General features: G+C 40.5%; 1 protein-coding gene across 2 annotated transcripts in view; it reads left to right on the plus strand.

The window, feature by feature from the left end:
* Positions 1-1,959, plus strand: part of LOC134535585 (very long chain fatty acid elongase 7-like) — a 120,418-nt gene extending 118,459 nt beyond the window's left edge. For both annotated transcript variants that reach the window (XM_063374797.1, XM_063374799.1), the window contains exons 7-8: positions 844-980; positions 1,517-1,959. In XM_063374797.1, coding sequence (XP_063230867.1) covers positions 844-980; positions 1,517-1,681 — 302 coding nt within the window. In that variant the 3' untranslated portion in view covers positions 1,682-1,959. The remainder of the gene's footprint in view (positions 1-843; positions 981-1,516) is intronic.
* Positions 1,960-24,942: the final 22,983 nt, after the last annotated feature.

Genomic DNA, 24,942 nt, shown 5'->3' on the forward strand with positions numbered 1-24,942 from the left:
ATTAGACTAACGAATTTATTGTACATTGTCAAAGGGGAAATGAGGCATAACCAATACAAAGAAATCATTGAAAAGGAACATTTTCCCAATATAGGTGAGTGGTTACCAAATTAAAATCCTATAATGTGGATGTCGGAGCTCATTGCCACAAAGCAATTAAGTGTCTTCAAGCATTAGGAAGAGAATCATCTGAAAGTATCTTCCTAGTCAGGGAATATTGAATCCCATCAAAAATTATTGGGCTATTGTCAAGCGAAGGATAAGGATATTTACCATAACCACGAAACAAGATCTTACTGACAAAATGGAATACCGCAACGATGCAATTTATAAGTTGGGAAACGGGATGCCAAACAGATTAAATTGGTTTTCTAAGAACAAAGGCATGCACACTAAGTATTAAATGTATGAATCTAACATGTACGTGGATGTAAACGCGCAATAAATGTTAATTTTTATGTCAAATAGTATTTAGGATAATAAATATTCCCAAATTGTTAAACTGAAACTTAGAAATTATAAAAATATGTTATTCAGTCTAATAGTCTGAACACTTCTGTTCTGGAATCGCTCCACAAACTTTTAAAGTATTCTTTATATTGGGATTGTATTTGGCTCTTTTCTCTCAATTTTAAAGTATTGATTTTTATTCTTCTCTATTTTGAAAATATTGCTTCGTGACCAGTGTGAGCTTTAAAACTCATTATCACTTATTGGTTGTTCAGACGGATGGATATAGGACATTCACAAAAGTGTTGAAGTTATTTTATAATCTCCATGTTGGTTAAGAGTTTTTTTAGTACTTGTACCAAAAGTAATTCAAAACTTGTGAAATTTTTTCAGGTGGCCATTTGACGTTGGTGGGAGAACTAAATTCATTTGTGCATATGGTGATGTATACATACTACCTCATGACGAGTATACACTCAAAATATAGTCAATTAATCTGGTTTAAGAAATTTATAACACAACTTCAAATGGTAAGTCAAGAATATTAAATTCAACTTAAAGAGAACAAAACACAACACATAAAGATTTCTAAACATTATCAGAATAAACAGTCCACACATTCAGCTAAAATTTCAATGAATAACGTTTATGTATCACTTAAATTTTATAGCAGTTTAATTTTGCTTTTCTGTGAATTTTTTCTATCTGATAAATATATTTGGAAATAAGCATTGTAACGTTGATTATCTTGGGCTGTTAAGAGTTTAATAGCATAATTCTTATTTACATTAATTGTTAGCTAAACTCGTTTTTCCTTTCAGTATATTTAAAGGGACTTGTGCATTAAAAAAATCTATATTATTAGAAACTTATCAAATGAAAACACTTATAATTCCCTATTGACTTTATTTTTAAATTTATAAAATTTTAATTTACATTTGACAATGTTAAGTTTGGTCAAAAGAATTTCAAAACTTATCTTAAATTTAAATTTCCTCCCATTAATTATCTAATAATTTATTCAATCAACCCGCTGTTAAAATTGATTTGATATTTTTATGTGCAGGTACAGTTTTTGATCCTGACGGTTCAATCTTTTCCGACTTTGTTCTGGGAAAACTGTGACTATCCGAAGTGGCTCCGTGCTATATCAACAGTTCAGAACGTTTTCATGTTTTGTCTTTTCGGAAACTTCTACAAAACAGCGTACTACAAGAAGAAGACCAACTAAAATTGTGTTTGGTAAAAAAAAAAAAAAAAAAAAAAAAAAAAAAAAAAAAAAAATCAGGCAACGCTTTTTGCTTTGTATGTAATTTTTTAAGTGTTAGCGTAATAAGGTAATCATTGAATCATTGTTTACGAATTTTTTGATGTTTTTTAAAGGAAATTAAAATAGATTTGAAAAATTCTTAAAACCGCTTGAAAAAAATATGCCTACAATGACTTTTTTTATACATATTAAAATTTTTAATAAATTCATTTCCAAATAAAAATTAATTTTTAAATTGGCGAATCGACCAACTTATTTGTGTACACTCAAACATTTAGGCATCCCAAGAATGAATATTATGCACAACTATACAGATTGTTTGAGAACAAATAAAGATGCTTCGTTTTCTGGTCACGGGGTATGAAATACATGAAAAAATAACTTACAAACATAAATCCAATTGGCCTTTATTCGTAGTAATTATTGGTTACCAAATAGTTATGTCAACCACTTACCTCAGACGTGGTTCTTGAGCACTGCTGAAACATTCTGTGGCAGAGGGTCGGCACGGCGATTGTGTTCTAACGAATCAAACAGCGACTAGGGATAGCAACGATAAATCGAAACATCAGAAGTATTGATATTTTAAGCCCAGTTTTCGATATTTTACTGTTGATATATTATTGCCAGTATATTTAATATCGATACCTATATGGTTCCTATACTCTCAATTAAAATAATTTTTTTCCTCAATTTGCAAAAAAAAATTACCTTGCGTTGATTCTACACACAGTATAAATACTCAATTATAGGCAAAGTTATTGATATTGACTTTTAGTCTCAAGGAAATCTTTGAGAAGATCTTTATTTTGTCATACTTTTATATTTATTATTTAAATTGATAATTTGTATTTTTTTTAATTAAAACCAATTTGTTTTTTGTTAGTAGGAGCCAAACATGTTTAAGGTAATTTCATTAAAATCTTAGAAATATCAATAATTCAACGTTGCATATACTAAAATATTAATTAGGTAAAAACCGAATCAAGGGTAAAAGTTAATGTACTTCGATTACCTGATACATATATCGATATCATCGGACAGATTATTATTGTCATCGATATAATTCAATCGACATATCGAAAGATCAATATATCGATATGCGTAAAGCTTCTGCTATTCCTAACAGCGATGCATGCCTCATGGTCTTAACTGAAGTGCACTTGCGCAGAAGAATGGCAGAAGAGACACGTAGTTCCTTGACGACGAATGTCCCAGAGAGCGGACATGATTCCTGGGAACAATTGAAGAGCGTTTGGAAAAAGAACCATAGTCACGGAATTTTCAATATTGTATGTTTTTGGTCCATCCTGTGGTGATCCCGTTTGGACATGCAAATAACCGTCAGTCACAACCATAGTATATAATATATTAGGCTCTTAAACATGTTTCGTTCAGCATAAATAACCATTATTACATATTTTCAAGTGAAACCGCCACTGTAACATATTTTAAGCAAAATTAACCATTGTTTACACTATTTGAAACAAAAATTACAGTTACAAAAATATTTTAGTTAAATGTTGACTGTTCTATAGTAAATTTTGCTAACACATATCTTTAACACTAATATGGCTTACTTACTGGTTAACAACTGCTTTCCTGTACCAATAAAGAATTATTTTTGTAAAATTTGAGCAATTTTTCTTTAGCAAAAACCATTTAAGTCCAGAACTCAGAAGTTTTAAATTAATTTAAAACTTTCTTGGTATATAATGCTCATCATAAACCTCAAAGTGGATTACTAAGTAGTTATTAATGTAACAGTATAAGTTTCACATCAATTAAATACACATGAGCAAACGCGAAACATTTTCTTGCTTCTCCTAAAAAAAAGTCGATGACTATGGTTGTATTTGCCAAAATCTCTTCATGCACTTTGGCGGAATAGCTCCAAGCCCCGTGCTAAAATGGCACGGAAACGCTAACGGATCATGTAAATGGAGACGGATCACCTGGAACATTTCACATTCGCGTCTGCTGCTTCCACAATGCACGGGGACAAAACAAATGGCCGCCAATGATATTGTATTTAAAGATTACAAAGTATTAAAATAATTTTAAAAACATTTTCGTGACCCACTAACAAATTACATTTTTAATAAAAATAAACGAATTATTTATAACAGAACACTATATTTTCTAGTACTTGAAACATTTTTTATCATATTTAGACAAGTACACAGTTTCTATTGGTCGCACGTAGCAATGTCATGGGAAGAGCTCAACTAATCCATATGGGTCCGTCTCCCTCCGCGTGTCATTGTAGCAACTCTGTTCCGTCAGATCCGTCTCCGTTTACGTAATCCGTCTTCCTTTCATTGTCATAGTAGAACAGGCCTTAAGCGCGGAGTCGCTAAGGGTGACGCTGGCTGGCACAACACATGCATCTTTGAATCTGCGAGCCAGTAACCGAACTAGCGTGAGAAGTGTATAATAGCCGGAACTGGCCCTGGCTTCTGACTGAGGATGTGAATGGGGTCAATGTTTTATTGCTCTGAGGTCACGTCGGTCATCTTAGATGACCTTGACTTTGACCTTTGACCAGGACACCGGAGGCTATCTTAGACTGATATTTAGAATTCTATACCATTTTATTCTCTAGAGCTTATAACAATTTGAATAATGACGTCACCGTTGCAATTTCCGTTACAACCGTCAACTTAAAGAACCGTAAATTTATTGCTAGAAAATAGGGAAAAACTTCAAAAATTATTTAAAATTTTTTATCAAAATTTTAATAAAATATTATATAAAAAACTTGCTTACATCATAGAGCTCTGCGTCGTCAGTTCGAAACAAGTGAGAGCAAAAAAAAATGGCGACCGATCCTTCCTCCACAGCAACCGACGACAGAGTGACTTCCCACCACTAATGCCAAGGTATATATCGTCAGCTAGTATGATGTCACGTGTGCAATCTTATTTTCGTCTGCTGGAGGCCACCATCCTGTTTACGTTTGATAGAGTGCGCTACCTCAATGTTAGTTTAATATAGTGAAATTTGGAAGCCATCTTGGACAACCGTTTTAAAAACACAGAAGTTCGAGAGAAATACCAAAATTAATCAAAAAAAATCTGCAATAAATATACTAATTGAATATATTGATTCCAGTCCTAGGTTCCATAATTAATCATTGCAAAAATGAATATTTAAGGCAAAAAATTATATTTAATATGAGGTTACGCAAAAACGTGCCATTAATAAGTCAATATGGACGCCATCATTAAAATATTTATATTTTAACCTGGAAATTAGGAAAAATTCCAAAATTTTCAAAAAATTCACATTTTATTTTACTGAATGAATTGATGGATTCATGTCATTGGTTCGAAATTTGCTCAATGCAAATAAAAACTATTTATTAAAAAAAGTCAATATAACATTAAAGTGTCAGGTTCTAATAAACAACACTTTTTTTTTACAAAAACAATTTATTACATAATTTATATTCTAACACACGAAAAGTTGCAAAAAATAACAATCTTATAACATTTTGTCCTCAAGCGGCTTAAACTGACTAATTCATAACTCCAATCGGTTTACTAAAGACATATACCAGCCAGATCCTTTGCCTATATAGTCTTTCTCTTCCCGACAAAGTTACTCGATACTGCGTTTAACGGACTGCATCACATCGTCGGAAATGTAAATGGGAGTATTCACTGTCTTGAATGCACACTTTTACACTTTATCCTCGAACAAACATGGTTTGCCATACAGACAGTCCAACAACAAGTTATATTGTAAATGTCCGTATGTAGCTACTTCATAGTGAGCTGATTGATAATATTCTGTCTGATATCGTCAAGAAAAGTACAAATGTCTTTCGACTCACTAGTCGTATTCGGATAACATTTGTCTTTCAACATTCCAAGAAATGCAGATTTTGCCGAGTAGAATCCGTAATGCACGGATAACAGTATTAGGCATAGATTAATGTAGAAGCCAGTAGTATGTAAATGGGGCTCCGAGATCAGGCTTCAGGCTGTGGAGCCGAGAGCCGAGCCACATCTCTGACGTCACGTCCATCTCTGACGTCACGGCGGCCATCTTGGAGGAGTGTAACGGGACACCAAGTAACGGGACACCGCGTAACGGGACACATTATAACGGGACAAGTATATCACGGCAGCCATTTTGGATCCTCCATTTTAGATGACGTCATTTTGTGTTCTCGAACATTCCGACGTTGTGTGTTCCGCCATATTGGATGATGACGTCGCCGCTGCAATTTCCCTTACGGTCGCCATCTTTAAAATCTTTATTTATTATCCGATTTTAACGAAAAAAATTTAAAAATTATAAAAAAATCAAACAATAAAATTTAATAAAGTTTTTATAAAAAACAAACATTTACGACACGGAGCTCGGAGTCCTTCGGTTCGAACCCGGTGAGGGCAAAAATAAAAATGACGACCAATCCTTCCCCCGCGGTGGCTGCTGGCATACTGACTCCCACAACTTTTTTTCAAAGCATATATATCGTCACCTAGTATGACGTCATGAGGCCATATTGTCTTCGATGCTGGAAGCCATCATCATTGTATCGTCGGCGAGAGTGCGCTGACGACATGTGAGTTTAATTCTTATCCACTAGAGTGCAGTAATCAATTATTGCTGTGACACCCGCCATCTTGAAATTTGGACGCCATCTTGAAAATCCGTAATTATTTAACTAGAAATTCGGGTAAAGTTCCAAAATTCATTAAATAAATCACACATTAATTTACATATTGATTCGATCCGCTCCTGTCCTCGGTTCAATACCCGATCGATGAAATAATGTATAATTTTAAGTAAAAAAAACAATAATTTCAATAAACCATGTTCAACATTCGTAAAGAGACTCCAAACCCTCTACGACCATCATCCTATCAGACATCAAGATCACCATATTGAAAATACGTAATTTTAATGCTAGAGATTCGGGAAAAAGTCAAAAATTCATTAAATAAATTTGTAATCTATATACTGATTGAATAGATCGACATAGGTCCTTAGTTCGATCCCTGGCCGATACAAAACAACCTTAATGATTTAAAAAAGTACCACTAAAGTGCCAGGTTTGAGAAAATAAAAACACAGCAAGTTCTTTTAAAAAATACTTTTAATACATAAATTCTACACAACTACAAGTACAAAAAAAACAGACAAATTACCAAAGTTTCGTGGATCTCTCGATTCAAACAGTCTTCTTACTATACGGACTAAGTCCTTTAAATGACTTTAAATGTCCATTCAGTTTATCAGGTCGACATATTGGTACACCGCAATTTACACACAAAGACGAATTATCGACTTCATTAAAAGGACAGTGATACATTTCGTGTCGTTGTGCACTTTTAATATTTGCTAATGTTTTGTTACAAAATATACAATTGATTCCGATGAATGTACAGCCAGTCTATCACAATTCCAGAGGTGCCGTTTTAATCTTCCATAGAGTATAAACTTGCTTAAACACCTGTTGCACTGATATTTAATGCGTTCAGAGTTATTACTACAATTGTATATTACATAATCCCGTAATTTAGAGTTTTTGATCTTCTCACAGTACGTGCAGTCGGGTGATGGAACACCGCTGGATGCTCCTTCCTTCATCAATGTCACTGGAACTGTTGACAACCATTGTAACACTGCTGACATGTTAACTTCTGAAGCCTTTGAGATCTGCTCTGTTGAAGATGTTGCACGCGTCGAAATCTCCTGCTGTGCTGAGAGAGCAGGTGTAGCTGTAGACGTCGTTGTCATCGTGCTCTGCACTGATGATGGTAGACCTTCGATCCAGGTTGGTGTAGATAGTGTTAATGATGCCATCGAGTTCTCAAGAATAGCTAAATACAGGTCTATTATGTTATACAAGTCTAACTATCCTATTTGTTCATCACCGCAGCCAGAGACGGACTGAAGTCCATATCACCAGGGTCTCACTTATATAGACTCATCAAACGGTACAACACAAGAGTCAAAACAATAACCATGTTCAATATACTCGCACTTAACTTTCTCGGAGCATTTTTTATAATGAAGATGTAAGCTATCAAGACGTGAAATTAGTTTTTTGCACTTATTGCACTGAAATTGTATTTTTTTAACATTATTAAAACAACTGCTTCTTTCATGTCTGCGAGCATTTGAGGTGATAGTAAATGATGCGTCACAGTATTTGCACTGACGCAATAAACGCTCTTCATTATTTGAAGAATCCATTGCTGATGATGAAACTTCGGATGATGGTGGTATCACACCTGTTGAAATCTCCTCCAATGTTGACGTCGTCGTTGTCAACGGCATCTGCACTTTCTCCATCGTAGCTGTCGTCAAGGTTCCCGTAGTCGACGGTACAACCTCCATAGAGTTCGAGGTTAAAGACGGTAAAGATGCCATCGAGGTCTCAAGAACAGCTAATTGACATGACTTATGCACCAGAAGAAACAAACTAGGCGATCCTTACACCGCCGACGTCAATAACAAACTGAGCGACCTTCTTTCTAGGACTCGCTTATATACATGCACCGTATGGAATAATACGCTAGTCAAATCAAGAACCATTTACAATAATACTAGAGTCAAATCTACAAATTAAAGAAGAGGATCATTTGATCGAAAAAAAAACTCGATCTCTCCAATATACGCCAGGCTCCAAGAGCTACAATTCGTGTCATCAGATCCATCTACATTTTGCTCCTATGCTTCAATTGACCATTAGCTTCAAGTGCTCCAACAGCTCCATCAGCTCCAACACGTAATGTACGCAATGTACGCGCAATACATGCAATTTACGTGCAATAAATGTAATGATCACACAGTACACACAGGAAACGGAACGTACACACAGTACACACAGGAAACGGAACGTACACACAGTACACACAGGAAACGGAACGTATTCACACAGTACACACAGGAAACGGAACGTACACACAGTGCACACAGGAAACTAAACGTACACACAGTATACAGAGGAAACGAAACATATACACACAGTACACACAGGAAACCAAACGTACACACAGTACACAAAGGAAACAGAACGTACACACTGTACACACAGAAAACGAAACGTACATACAGTACACACACAGGAAACGAAACGTATACACACAGTACACACAGGAAACGGAATGATCACACATACAGTAGCGGAAACACACAGGCTTAGTTGGAAATCAGAATACAAGAAATAAAAACATTAAATTTTTAATTTCAATATTTAATTACTTCTCAACATTACACAAATACAAGTAAAAGAAGCCATTATTGTATGTAGCCAGCTTTCTTCAGTTCTTTGAGTATGAAGGATATTTCTTTGATGCACGAATAGTTTCCTGCACAAAGCGAGCCATGTAGAAGTCTTAGCCGGTCAACCAATATGTTTGGATCTTTCCATGATGTGTAATCATTCAATTTCTTCTACCACCATCTTACTTGCTTGTTTATTATAAATACTGTTAATATCACAATCGTCCAAGTGATCATAATAAGCATTATCAGATTTATTTATTATAACACGACGTTTCCATCGTTTCGGTCTCAGGACATCGCCACATTCTTCGATCTTGTCAGCTCTAGGTGCTTCATCACAGTCTATGCCTTTGTCAACAGCCTCAGAGTCACTGTAACAATCACTGTAGAAGACATCCTCTTCACCCAGATTACCGTATGAATTCGCTATCGATGATGTCGAAGTGTCTTCATCGTCTTCATGCTTCCTTTTTAGGAGTCCATTATTTTTACAAAGAATGGAGTATCTACTGAATATAGGCTTGAATGTATTCTCACTTTTCACGGTGTTGATAAGTAGTATAGGATAGCCGGTTCTGAAACTGGCTTCTGGCTGTGGTGCCTGTGTGCCGACCGCCATCTTGGATTGTGATGTCACGGCTGCCATCTTGGATGACCTTGACCTTGACCCCGGCAGTTATTTTGGATCCGCCATCTTGGATGACGTCATTTTGTTTTCTCGAACTTTCTGCCATTTTGTTTTTTGCCATTTTGAATTATGACTTCACCGTTGCAATTTCCGTTACGCCCGCCATCTTTAACTTTTTTATTTATTATCCGATTTTAACGAAAAAAATTTAAAATTTATAAAAAAAATTAATTAATAAAATTTTAAATTTTTTTTAAAAAAACGTACTTTTTAGACACGGAGTTCGGAGTCCTCGGTTCGAACCCGACAGGTGCAAAAAAAATTAAAAATGGCGACAGGCTCTTTCCTCAATGGCGGCTGCTGGCAGACTGACTTATCCCCACCACTTTTTTTATAGCACATATATCTTCTAACATCTACCGCCCCCCCTCCAACCAACCCATTTTTTTTCATTATTTATTTTATCGTAAATAACTACTGTTGCTGTTCTCCCACTCCTACAAGAAAAAAAAAGTTCACACCTCCATCTCTCTTTACCGTCATTCCCACCCCTACCCTCCTCCACCCTATTTTTTTTTAGGGTATAAATACACCTGTTGTCGGACCCGGGAAGACTTCAGTTACCTGCAGGTCGTCTCCTCATTGCCAGCATCGTGGTCCTTGTAACAGCTAACATGTCATCGAAAAAATTAATCGATGACCCATGGATGCTGGAGTCCTCTACGTGCATACGCATGGACGATATGAGCGATGAAGACGACGAGGAAACATACCTTTACAACTGGTATGCCATCGAGTGCTGCAGACGACAGGGACGTCGCTGGTCGCGAGACAATCCATGGGGTCAATCCCCCGATCGTGACCACTCACCAGTAGAGTCTGCCCGTCAAGTGTTTGGAGAGGCGGCCTCTCACCAGTTCGTGAACCATGAACCATCACGTGAGGCGTCATTGTCCCACACAACCATTGCTGGTGCTGCCCGAGAGCCTGATACATCTCGTGACAGATCTTTATCTTTGTCATCTCCCACACCGTCGAGACCATTAACGCCACTAACGTCAATTGCATCACGCCGAATGTCAAGTTCTGCAATGTCTACACCGTCGTCATCGCTACCTCATCATCATCCCGTGTCGAAGTGTACGAATAGCCATCGCTCCATACCAGAGTCCACAGAAGAACAGTGATCTGCGTGACGACAAGTATAGCGTGAAATATTTACAGTGTTCAAGTTTTGTCACTCCTGTTGCGTCAGTTATTGTTCCGTAGCTATATCAAAACTATTATTTGAATCAAGTGTGAACTAACTAACCATAATCATCAGTGACTCAAAATTACGTGTTATATTTTTTATCGCCCATAAAAATTTATATGTGGTGTGTAAGTCTATAAAGAAAATATACAATCAGAACTATATGTAATTAACTACACTTCAACATTGTAATGCGTCCTCTGTAATCGTCTGGTACCGGACTGGGAATTGTTGGAAATAAAATAAATCCAATTTATGTGTTTATGTTATATTAATCCGCCATCACTATACTAAATTAAAGTTTAAAAAAATACTAAATATCCTTATTTCACATTAAATACTATTAGTTATAAAAAAAGTAACAGGGAAAAATTTACAATTTAAAAGTTATTTACATTTATAAAAAATCTGATACTTGAAATAACACTAATGTGTTGCATTTATAAAAAAGTTTATATTTAAAATAATAATGCGTTACATGTATAAAAAAGTGATATTTAAAATATAAATTGTCTACATTTATAAAAAAAAATTCAATATTAAAAAATATATATTTCGAGTTTAATGAAAAATCTTTCGGATTAGACACTGAATAATTTTTTAAAAAGCCAGCACAGAGGCGGCGAGAGATCGCTCGACCGTGACGAGGTACCAGCACGAGGTGGGAGTGGGGGCAGAGGAGGTGGGGAAAAAAAATTTGCCAGCGCTCACATCCGCCGCCAGCAATATGCAACATCAGGACGCCAAGCCCCGCCTCCGCCAGGGCCGCATGGAGGGGGAAATCTACCTTCATTCCTCCGTTGGACGCGGCAGAGAGCACCGCGCAGAGGACACCGCTCCGAGCGTGCACGCAATTTACATTTAAAAAACTCAAATTACATTTCCATGTATATTTAATTTACACACAAATTGTAGTTACAAAAAAAATAAATTTTATTTACACAAAACAATTTTTTTTAATGTTTAAATATATATAACGTATCCACGTACTTATTTTCTCGAGGATCTTAAGGGATACGTATTTTTTATTCTACATACACGAAAAAGTTCACCAGTCCAATTCCGTTTGTAAGGTCTGTGAAAAATTCCGCGATTCTTCGAAATTCGCACAATGTCGCCGATATTCGCTTTTTTCTTTCGAGAATCTAGTATATTCGTCTTGGAGTACACAGTTCGAAGCAGTCGATTATTCTTGACATCTTTCGGCTTTAATTTCGTTGTGGAATGCACTGTAGAATTGTATTCCCGCACAAGTTTAGGAAGTAAATTCAGCCACTTGTAATTCCCGTTCGCTGTATAATTCCTATACAGTTTATTCTTCATCGTACGAATCACTCGTTATGCCATTGACGCTTTGACACCGCTAAACGTAGAGTAGTGATTGATGTCAAACTTTTTCATCAATGCCTTGAATGATGCATTGAAGAATTCTTTCCCGTCGTCCGTTTGAAGTAACGAAGGTCTTCGTTTCTGTTTCAAAATATCCGCCATAGCACTCGTAACTTCCAATGCAGTTTTCCGTTTTAAGGGTCTAGCCCACAGGTACTTTGAATAAGTGTCTATGACTATGAGAACGTACCTGTAGCCCTTGTTCACACGTGAATATTCGCACATTTCGAGCAGATCAGACTGCCAATTGTCGTCCAATCCTTTGATTTTTATTTTTCGACGTGGATAAGTACGTCTTGCAGGTTTATGCAACTCGCCCGCAATGGCAAACTTGGATATGACCACTATTCAATATATCCCGCTTCCCGTAATTCCTCAAGTATGGAAGTGATTTCGTTGCTGTGTGAATTATTTCCCACACTCTGAGATGCCTGCAGCAGTCTAAGACGATCAACCAACTCGTTCGGTTCGTCCCAATATACATAGTCCAATTTTCTACCAGTGTCGAGTTTATAAAGTCCGGCCCCTTCGATGTCCAAGAAAAGACTAGTTATCAAAGGATATTTCTCATGTTCATAATCTTTGAAACGACCCGTTTTCGGGTCATTTTTCGCATAAACGGCGTTGGAAGCATCTAGCAATCTTCTATATTTTCGCAAATCCACCTCTGAATACCGTCGCGGTTTTTACGAATCAAAAGTTCGCATAATCCATGAGTAAGTTTTATCACCTCTTTCCCACATTCAATATTATCGCCGGACACGAAATGTACTTCCTTCGAACCAAGGACCCATTTACTACCTCGTTTATGCACGCCATACGTCGCGTCGCTGTTTCGAGGCACAGAGGAGGCCAGGTACTCGCTAGCGAGAGGACCGACATCGAAACCTTTTTTGTTTCGAGGTTTCTTCCTAAGAGTTCGACCGACACGAACTTCGTCTTCGCTAGTAGACACGTTGGTATCGTCTGTCAATTGTGGACTTCGCTTTCGTTTGCCCGTGGACGTAGTTGACGGCTCTTCTTTTACTTCGATTTTAGTCGGTTTCTCGTTTTCGACGTCCCCTCGCCTGGCTATGAAGCTATTGAGACGGGCACTCAAGGGCTTCAATTTTTCCTCTCTTCGAACCTCGTCGCTTAATCTGTGTTGCTTGGCGAGCAAGTACTTTGTTCGTATGGCCTCGATGACTTCGTGCAGTTGCTTAGCCAAATCGGTGTTAACATCCATAATTTTTTTTTCTTGTTTCGAAGCACCTTTAGACACCAGACATGAATTAAGTTTTGACAGAAGAGACTTTAGGTCGTCGCGTCTTTGTGCATTCGAAACTTCGATAATGTCTCGAATTCGTGAATCAGAGGCTTCTAGGCGCTGGTCTATGGCTACAAGGTACACTATTATTTCGTCTTTTGCACGTTTTATTTCTTGGCCAAGTAGCGAAATGTATTTACGTATTTCAGCATCATGGTTCACGGCGCATAGCTGTGTACTTGGAACTCGACTGGTACGACCGAATTTAGAAATGCTATGATTCATGTTTGACGATAAACTGGTCGAAGCCTTGTCTGTACCTGCCCTTATATAGAGTCCAGTCTTTGACTATAACTAGGAATCCGTGCTCGTCTTTCTAACACAAGGAACACATGTCTTTGAATTCCTGAAACGACATGTCGGTGTTTACGTGGTCATCGTAGGCGTGACGCAAATTAAGTTCGTCCATGCGAAACAAAACTAGAACATTCGCATTATCTCGTAGGAGATGTTTGGGTATTCTACTGTACGTCTGACACAGGTATATGCAGTCTACCTTGGCGTGCCTACCCATGGAAAAGTACTCTTGTATAATGCCCTGCTTCTCACAAGCAACATTATCGAAAACAAACACGGAATTAGGCTTCGCTTCGTCGGTGGACACCACATCGGTATTATCGCTAAACGGAAAATACTCCAGACCATCCACCGAGCGTAGAACAGTGGCCAAGCGCTGGTACTTTGGCTGTTGCAACGACTTGGAATACAAGTAAACGTTCTCGAACCGAAGACCGTTTGGTTCCTCCAGTAAACTCAGTAGAACGCACGTCTTGCCACAGTTTGACGGTCCTGCTATGTTGCAACGTACGGTGGACGGTAATAATACACCATGTCGCGATTCGCGACCGCTAGTTTCATCGTCTTGCGTAATGCGCACGGGCAAACACACTTCTTGCTTGACTACCTCCATTGCTACTGACGAACATCCTATAAGAACAATCGTATTTATTGATATTAGATCAGTTGTATGTAATGCCTCGAAGAGGTAAGAACAATAAACACATCGGTGCAGGACTCGTAAACTCGCTGATAAACAATCTACAATTCGAGCTACACATTCCCGGCTACAGATTTTGCGGCCCCGACACTAAACTAGCGAATAGGTTAGCTCGCGGTGATGTGGGCATTAATTCTCTCGACGAAAAGTGCAAGCAGCACGATATTGCGTATTCCCTCAGCAAGGATCTGGAATCCAGGCATCGGGCCGACGAGACGTTGGCACAGGAAGCTGAAGATATTAGTAAATCGTCCCACGCGGGTCTAGGAGAAAAAATCGCGGCCTGGGGCGTATCTAAAATCATGAAGGCAAAGACCAAATTAGGAATAGGTGCTCGTCGCCGGACCAGGTCTCGCAAGACCAAGAAACGCAAGACACGAAAGAACAAGAAGAAGAGTGGATTCTTACCGCTGCTGGTGCCCGCTATAGGCGCACTAGGCGGGATCGCAGCAGCCGCTTCCAACATTGCTAGGGCCGTGAATATGTCCAAGAACCAGCGAAAGCAGTTGGAGGAAGCACGTAGACATAATGCAAGCATGGAAGCCATTGCATTGGGTAAAAAAAACGGTGCAGGACTGTACCTACGTCCTCACAAATCAGGCCGAGGCATGAAAAAGAAACGAAAATCCTAAGTTCTTTGCCGAAACGTCCGCTCAACAACGTAGATTTAATAAAGTACGCACACAAATTGAAAATACCAAATTTCCGCGGCGTGTTTATGCGAGACACTTTACCCAGCAAACCAAAAACCAACGAACGCGCCATAATTAATTTAGACACGTCGGCAGGTCGCGGCACGCACTGGGTGGCGTACATAAAGTCTGGAAAAAAAGCTACTTACTACGACAGTTTCGGTAATTTGAGACCTCCGCCTGAACTTAGGCAGTACCTGGGTCGGTCCACTACATTGTTCTACAATTACGAAACGGAACAGAAGCCTAATCAAATAAACTGCGGTCACTTGTGCTTGAGATTCCTAAGTATAAAATAAATGAACAGTAGCAAAAATAAATCAGTCATGTCCGTAACACTGATATTGTCAGGCCGTAGCTCACAGCTACGAGCCACATTCTACCCGCCACTGGACTTGAACGGAGAATGGAGCATCGGGCTCGCAGATTTTCAAACGTATAATGCCATACCAAACATTGACGACGAAAACTGCAAAATGTGCTTCTTGAAAAGCGATGGAACATCAACTCGGGAAATTTCCATACCTACCGGGGCGTACGAGTTGATCGATATTACGAATTACATCAAGCAAGCTTTGACTCCAAACACAGTTTTCGAATTGCGAGATAATCCAAACACGCTACAATGCGAACTCTTTTGCAGTGAAAATGTCGACTTTACGAAACCCAGGACCTTAGGTTCTATGCTCGGATTCGAACCGAAAATATAGGCAGCCAAGACCTTACAGGTCTCCTCGTTACCCGTACAAATAATGCCTGTGAATGTAATACGTGTAAACTGCAATTTGGCAAGTGGAACGTACCTCAACGGAAGACTAAACAACATGCTCCACGAGTTTTGCCAACGGTCCCGCCTGGATATAAACTGGTCGAAGTACCGCAAAGTATCATTTACGCCCCTGTGCTCGCCAAAACAGTACACGAAGTGGTAGTCGACATTGTCGATCAAAACGATAAACTAGTATATTTTAGAAACGAAGAAATCAAACTACGTTTACACTTGAAGCGATGGGACTGATTTTCAAGGCCTATAAATCAAAGAAGCGACACGAACCCAGGACCAGTCTGTTGCGAGGCCGCGCTGTGCTAACACCTCTTAACGTGAAGTATCTCCGCAGTTTAGGCTACAAAGTTCACAAGCATGGAAGATTATTTAAATGTGTCAGAAAAAGCTCAGTTTAGCGACGAGGTAAATAAATTTGAATACCACTGCTACGCACCCTACCTCCAAGGGCCGTATATGCCCGGTAGGGAAATACACATTCCGGTACAGAAACAAGACGTCTATACTCTACCATGCCAGTCGTTTATTCGTATAAGAGGCACGCTGACAAAGGCGGACGGATCACATCCTACAACTGCGTATTTCGGACGAAACGGAATATTGCATTTATTCGAACGAGTTATTTTCGAATTGAATAATATTGCGATCGACGAATCGTGGGACTTGGGCATTACTGCCACGATGAAAAATTACCTGTCTCTAACACCGAACGACCTGAGCGCGACCAAAATCGCGGGTTTTGGAATGGAACCCGATTTCAAAATACCCATTTACGAATCTGGTAAATTTGAAGTTAGCATACCGCTTTCGATGCTTCTCGGCTTCGCGGAGGATTACAAGAAAATATTGATTCAAGCCCGCCAAGAACTTGTGTTAATTCTAGAGACATCGCACCTGAATGCCGTCGTGGGAGCACCTGGAAACGACCCCCAGCTGGTCGCAGTCACCGTCACGAGCACCGAGTGGTTTGTTCCGCACATAACCGTCAGCACGAAAGAACGGCTCAGACTGTTAAGTTACGTCAAAAAAGACAAGACGGTCGAAATTGCTTTCAGGAGCTGGAATCTCGTAACTTGCCCCTTACTGACCCAGAACAGACGCAATCACTGGGTCGTCAAGACGTCGAGCAGTACAGAAAAACTGAGATATATAATATTAGCTTTGTTGACAGACAGACAAATGAACTTGAAAGCCGACAGGTCGGTGTTTGACCACTGTTTTATGGAAAATGTAAAATTATTTTTAAACAGCGAAAGCTACCCGTACATGGACATGAACATTGATTTTGAAAATGGCGGTGTTTCCTTGCCATATCACATGTACACGCAGTTCCAATCTTCGTACCACGGACGGGAATCGCACCCAATCCTGAGTCCAGACACCTACAAAACATTGGCTCCGCTAATCGTATTTGATGTGAGCAAACAAGACGAATCGATTCGTTGTTCAATGATTGATTGTCGATTGGAAATTTCCACGAAAAATGACGTACCGCCACTTACAACGGCGTTCTGTCTGATCCTACACGACAGAGTAATTAATTACGATGCGTTTTCAGGTCTCGTGAAAATATTGAGCTAGATATAAATACGACTGCATGCATCATTTCATCATCAGTTGGCGACAATATGTACTGCAACCTGCAAGGTTTCCAGAGCCAAAACGGCTTTGTTCTCAAGGAAATTAGCGTCACCTCCGGAGACAAGACTCGAACCCGCACCTTCCGACCTCCGTATCCATGGAAACTACTAGGCGAAAAAAGTAAACGCTCGAATGAATGGCTATGTAAATATTATCACGGACTAGAGTGGGACGAAGAAAAAATCCCATGCCACCAAGTGAAAAACACACTTCAAGATTTACTAGTCCAAAACGAAATAATATAAGTACGTTGCCGGACCTGAACAGAAGAAATGGCTACAAGATCTATGTGACGACGGAACAGTTGAAATTTTAGATATACAGACCGACTATGGCTGTCCTTCCCTACGCAAACTCTGTTCAATGTACGAAGCTAAGCATCCAAACGACAAGTTCGAACATGTCTGTGCCTGTTCAAACTCGCAGCTAATGCAGAAATGGCACTCGCAACAGTGCGAATAATTTTTTATTTTATTTTCAATATTGGCAAACCCGATTTTTTTTTAAATAGTGGCACATCTGATTATTATTTTTTTTGCTATAAATAGCTCGAAAATCGAGCTCTATCAATCAGTTTACGTTCGGACACGATGATGACACCATTCCAGCCGGAAACCGAGTACCTGAGCGTTAAACCAGACTACAACTGTGTCGAATATAGCTTCATGGATGAAGAAGAAAATTTACGTACTTATACGGAAATCTGTTACGGTGGAGTATTGCATTTCCTAATGGCTCATTCGCCACACAGTTACGAACCATCGCAACTACAAATATACTGTACCGGTCCGGATACGTGCGTCGTGTTTAACATCAGACCGACAACCGTACTTCCGTGCAGCACAGAATAAATTCTCCACAAGACTCTACACGCATCCGACTGCACGCCAGAAGACTGTAGCGGTATCGCTCCCGGCACCCTGGACTGCAGTGAACAGTCCAAACCCATGTCTACGAGACGCAGCGACCCGTCCAAACTCGCGGCTTCGAAGCACAGCGACCTGTCCAGACCTGAACTCAAGGCTTCCAAACCCAAGACTAGAACACGTCGTCGCAGCATCAAGAAACGAGGATTAAGCTTCGTTACGCCGCAGATCTACAGTGATAATGCTACGGACTTTTACGAATTTGATTCTGTAAAAACCATTCGTAGCGCCCTGTGTTCTGTACTCTCCGCATTGTTAGATGTTTTGAAATAAATAAATAAAAAATAGAGCACATAATTTTAACATCGTGTTTTTATTTACTTTGTCCTTTCATATAAATAAATCTATACGTAGCACGAAGTTCTCATTAAAATACCTACAAGTTAGTAAAATTTGGTTAAAAAAAAATAATATGTGTTGAAGAATTAGAAAAAAATGTATTTATTATTTTTCAGTAAATTATTATTTAAATACGAAAGTGATGAAAATAACCTAATCTATAAAGTGTCATAATATATCATTTTTCAATAAGTTGGTAATTATTTCTTCTGGAGCATGGCGATTCACGTGGCGACTCTTCCAGCTGCCAGGAGCTGAATGATTCTGATTGGCTAGTGAGTATCCACCCACCAAACAGGCATAATTTCCCGTCCCCCTCCTGATTTCCACCACATTCGCTCCTCCCACTTTTCCCTCATCCCTCCCAATAATTCAAAAATAGTGCTGACCATGCTGCAGTTTTCGCGGAACCTGATTGGCTTGAGCCTTTGACCAAGGGGGGAATTTACCTATAAATTGCCGTGTGAGACGTCGGGGGCTTCACTTTTGGTCTTGCCGCCGTCACCGCATGTTCCAGTTCGAGCTTCGTTGCGACTCCTTCCGTTTCTACAACTCCAGCAGCTTGGTAAGTACAACTTCACCCTAAATTTTCCACTTTGAAATTTTTTCCGGAAATTTTCAACTTTGAAATTTTTTCCGCAGTTTTAAACTTTGAAAATTTTTTCCGTACATTTTTTCAACTTTGAAAATTTTTTCCGTAAATTTTTAACTTCGTAAATTTTTTTCAGTATATTTTTTCAACTTTGAGAAATTTTTTCCGTATATTTTAAACTTAGAAATTTCTCCAGTCTCTCTTGCCTGTGTCCCCGCTGCGTCCTTCACCCAGTGTGCGTAGCAGCTGTAGTGAAGGTTGCTGCTGAGCCAGCTAGTACATGACACCGCACCTCCCGCGCAGCTGGGTAGAGGGGCAAGAACGCGGGAGAAAAAAAAATGTCTTGCGTGCGCGTTCTTTTCTCGGCTCACGAGTTTCGATGTGCAAACAAGAATTAAACGTAGTAGTCATCTTGGAATTACGTCTGAAAAGAATATTATTTGTTTGTAAATGTGATCATTGCAGCGAGATTAGTTTCAGTGTACGAAATCTATTCGGGTTATTAGTTTTACAGTTGACATCTTTGAAATGATATGTACATCAGTTGAATTTGTAATGTGTAATTAGGTTCACGACTATGTATGATTAAAATACACTACTTGTCACGTTAGTTCCGAAGCGTGTAAATTAGGATAGATTCACGTTTGTGTTTGTATAAAAAAGGGTTAGCAACCTAAATTACTTTTTTCCGTGTTGAAATTATTAGTGTCATCAGTTGCAGTATTTGTTTTATTTTTAAAATAACATTTTTTCCTGGCATACATGTTTGTTCTTATTCATGCACGTACGACTTAGCTTGAAACAAGATGGATGACGTACGAGAGAGATAGAGGACTGGCGGGAGCTCCGTGCAGCTTGAGTTGTCGTGATGAAATGGCGGCTTGCGCGGGTGGGGGAATCGCGCGCTCTCCCTCCCTCCCTCCCTCCGACACCTCCCAAGCACACGGAGCGCTCGCGTCCTTACGCTGCATTTGTGGCCATCAGCTGACGTAATTCCTACGCGTGTCGCATGGCGCGCTCGAAATCCCTGACGTGCTAAATGATTACACTAGTAGTTTATATTATTATTCTCAGTGGCAAAAAAATAAATAATAATAATGAAGGTATTTCGATAAATAGAGTCTTGGTAACGTTACATTTAAAGTTTACGTTTTTTTTAAAAAAGAGTTCATTTACCAATATTAATAACAGTAACTTATAATTTATTTTACTGCTAAATGAAAAAAAAGTATAGAAATTAGCACACGCTACCTATCCGTAGACGCATAACACGACCATTTTCATTACTTCTACAATTACTTATGATAGTATGTATGTGTTGCAAGTATTCAGTGCTTCTCCTTGCGTCGAGCTACTTCCCAGTGTGATCCGCTTGGAGAACGCCTGTCTGCCCTCTGGAGTTCCGTACGGTTCTGCCACGTTTCCGGTCAGTACATAAAACATAAAATATTGACATCAGTGTCTTTGCGCTGTCTTGAAAAAAAATAATTTCGAGTGCTAAGCCAGGTGGTCTCTTTTCTGTGTTACAGGTTCCTGCGACCAGCGTGTGCTGCACGACGTTCCCGCCCTCCTCGTTGTACGTGCGTGCAGTGCACCCAGAGCCGTTCCTGTTTTCGTCTGGTGAGTTGAATTTTTTTTAAAATTTCAACTTTTGCTTGTATACATGTACATGTCTGTGTGTTAGAGTTTGTGCGCGCGAATGCCTTTATGCTTGAAATTTTATTTTTTAATTATACTTGACAAATGAAAAATTAAATTAACATGAAAATCACAAACATATATACCTTAATCATTCATTACTTCAGTTTCAAAATTTAAAGACGAAAAAAAATTAAATAAAAGTATATTACTATAATTTATCTGCTCATGTTACAGACTCCATCAACATGAAGAGGACTTTGACTGGGGTTCCCGTGGCAGCCGGCCAGCCCTCGACTTCGGGAGCCTGCCAGCCCTCGACCTCGGGGACCAGCCAGCTTGTGTCGTCTCAGGTATGTGCACCGTCATCAGGGAATGGGTGTGCATATTGTGGCAAAGTTTTTACTGCTGGCCGCAGTACTTGACGGCATGAGCGTGCGGGCCAGGCGAATCCCGACTGTACTACCACCAGCCAATGTCATACTTGCGGCAAGACAATAAGCCGCAAAGACAGTTTGGCCCGCCATATACGAACTTGTGGGGGCACCGTCGAGCACAGCTCAGGCTCGAGATGCCAGTTTTGCAGACAGCAGTTTCAGCATAGCCATGATGCCAGACGCCACGAAAAGAGCCAGTGCCAGTTCAATCCTGGTCGTATTAGCTATAAATGCGTAAAGTGCCAGGACGAATTCACACGAAAAGATACGTTGATTGTGCACATCAAGACGTGCAAGGGCCTGGCTCCTCAGGCCGCTAAGAGACGGTGTACGGACGAGCCCTCTGGCCTGCAACAGCCCGGCCCCAGCACTCGCCCGCAATACGTGGCGAATGTGCCCGACCAGGCACAGCGAGACTTGGAGGCGAAAGCGCCTGACCAGGCTCAGGTTGACTTGGAGGCAGGCGGTTCCGGGTTTGTTGAGGCGGAGAGTGCGTTCCGCAAAAATTTGAAAACGTTAGTGGCAGTCAACAATGTTGCGACCAAAGATATTTGCACGCACCTGGGCAAAATGAAAAATAACTTTATCGATCGCATTACCCAGGAAGTACGTGAGAATGGCCCAGTAAAGTTCAATGTATGGCTTGAATGTAATTATGCCAAGCCCGCTCCCTTCGATGAAGGTGTAGACAAGAGGGCATTCAAGACAAAGAATATACCCATCTATGAAGAGAGCGACATTGAAGAGGCAGTAACGGAATGCATTGAGAAAATATGTAGGGAGGAAGACGAATATGTCAGCAAAGGCTCGGGGTGGACTCTGTCTTCAGTAAAGAAAATTCAGTTACGTTTCAACAAGTTAGTACCACTGCGAGTCTCCTCCTACATTGATCTACCATCCGCAATCAAGAACAGGAAAGCATGCATAAATCCCATGAACCTGGAAGATAACGAGTGCTTCAAGTGGGCCATACTGGCGCGGTACGTGGAGGGGGAGAATCCACGCAGAGTTGACCATCGCTGCCACGACCTGCAAGGTAAATTTGATTTTTCAGGGCTTGAGTTCCCCACCCCCCTCCACCAAATCAAAGTGTTTGAGAGGAACAACGAAGATGTGTCTGTCAACATCTACAGCATCGATGAGAACGACAAGATCGCGCCAGTGCATGTGGGGAAGGAGGAAAAGCAACACCATTTCGACCTCCTGTTGCTAACGTCCGAAGATAAGAACTCGCACTTTTGTTACATAAAAAATTTCTCAAGACTCGTCAGGTCCCAGATCACCGCCCACGATCATAAAATTAATGTGTGTAAGAGATGTTTTACGTATTACGATGATCAGCACCGAGTTTCAGGACTGACAGGGCAGCAGTGTCTCGACGCGCACAAGAAATTCTGCAGCACCCATGCTCCTGTGCGCGTCGAGATGTCTAAAGCTGACAAGAACGGCAAAACACCTGTCCTGGAATTTAAAAACTTCCACCACATATCAAAGATGCCCATCGTCGTTTACGCGGACATTGAGGCAATGCTCGTGCCCATCCCATCATGCCAGCCGGACCCCCAGCAATCGAGCACACAGGCCTACCAGAAGCACAAAGCCTTTAGTTATTGTATATATGTCAAGGTGGATAATGATGTGATCCCAGCCACACTCACCACCTCGCTGCCAAAGGAGCCAATTCTGTACAGGGGTCCCGATGCTGAGACAAAATTCGTGGAGGACATAGTTCATATCGGAAATCAGGTTAAGGACATATACGAGACGAGCCTGCCAATGACGTCGCTGACGACTCAAGAATATGTCAGCTTCGTCGCAGCCCATCAGTGTTGCTACTGTAAAAAGTCATTCACGGCCTACAACATTAAAGTAAAGGACCACGACCATTTTAGTGGTAAATACCTTGGTGCCGCCTGCAACAGCTGCAATCTCCTGCGCAGGCGGCCCAAGAAGCTTGTTGTGTACTTCCACAACCTCAGCTACGACGAGAAGTTTATCATCAAGAAACTGGGCTATGACAACAAGGAAATATTTATTATTCCCCACACGCAAGAGCAAATGATTACATTTTCGAAGAATCTAGGCAACAAATTTTCAGTGCAGTTTATCGATACATTCAGGTTCATGGCACGAAGTTTGGCGTCCCTCGCGTCGTACCTGCCAGCCGACAAATTCGTTGAAACATCAAAATTCTTCACCCAAAATGAATTGAATCTTGTAACAAGAAAAGGTGTGTTCCCCTACGACTACGTGACCTGCTGGGAAAAACTTGACGAGCCACAACTTCCTGCGAAAGAGGAGTTTTACAATATATTAAATGACAGCCATATCAGCGATGCAGAATACAGACATGCGCAGGCAGTCTGGAGCGAGTTCGGCTGCGTGACCCTGGGCGAATACAGCGACGTCTACCTCAAGACGGACGTGCTGCTGCTGACGGATGTGTTCGAAAACTTTCGACAGCTCTGCCTCAAGACCTACGGCATCGACTGCAGCCACTACGTCAGCGCGCCAGGGTTCACGTTCGACGCAATGCTAAAGCATACAAAGGTACAGCTGGAGTTGATGACAGACTACGACATGCACATGTTCGTTGAAGCTGGGATCAGGGGCGGGGTTGCTCAAGTGGTCAAGCGCCACTGTAAGGCCAACAACGTCTGCCTTCCCCGCACCTACGATCCCAGCCAGTCATCAACCCACGTCATGTACCTGGACGCCAACAACCTCTATGGATGGGCCATGTCCCTGCCTCTTCCCGCCAGCGGCTTCAGATGGGCGGGCACGGACATTGACGTCATGACCATACCGGACGAGGGGCGGATGGGGTACATCCTACAAGTGGATGTTGAGTACCCATCCGCCCTGCATGACAAGCACAAGGACCTGCCGTTCCTGCCCGTCAACAAGTGCCCGCCCGGCTCGAGTCATCCTAAACTGATGACGACGCTCGAGCAAAAGGCAAACTATATAGTACATTATAGAAACCTGAAGCAGGCTCTCCAGCACGGACTGCGAATCACAAAAGTACACCAAATTCTGGAATTTGAGCAGCGTGCGTGGATGAAGCCCTTCATTGTGAAAAATACGATTATGAGTCAGAATGCTTCCAATGAATTCGAAAAAGAATTTTTTAAGCTGGCAAACAATGCATGTTTTGGTAAACTATTAGTACAAAAGAGGAAGAGGCAGCGGATGGAACTCGTATGCAGCGAGAAGAGGCTGCGGAAAGTTGTGGCAAAGCCAGCATTCCAGGACAGGACAGTTCTCGATGAAAACTTGGCTCTGATCAAACTCCAGCAAGAGAGTATCATCTTTGACCGCCCTGTATATGCTGGTTTAGCCGTCCTGTAGTT

The sequence above is a fragment of the Bacillus rossius genome, chromosome 8 (assembly GCF_032445375.1).
Source record: "Bacillus rossius redtenbacheri isolate Brsri chromosome 8, Brsri_v3, whole genome shotgun sequence".
Lineage (NCBI taxonomy): Eukaryota > Metazoa > Arthropoda > Insecta > Phasmatodea > Bacillidae > Bacillus > Bacillus rossius.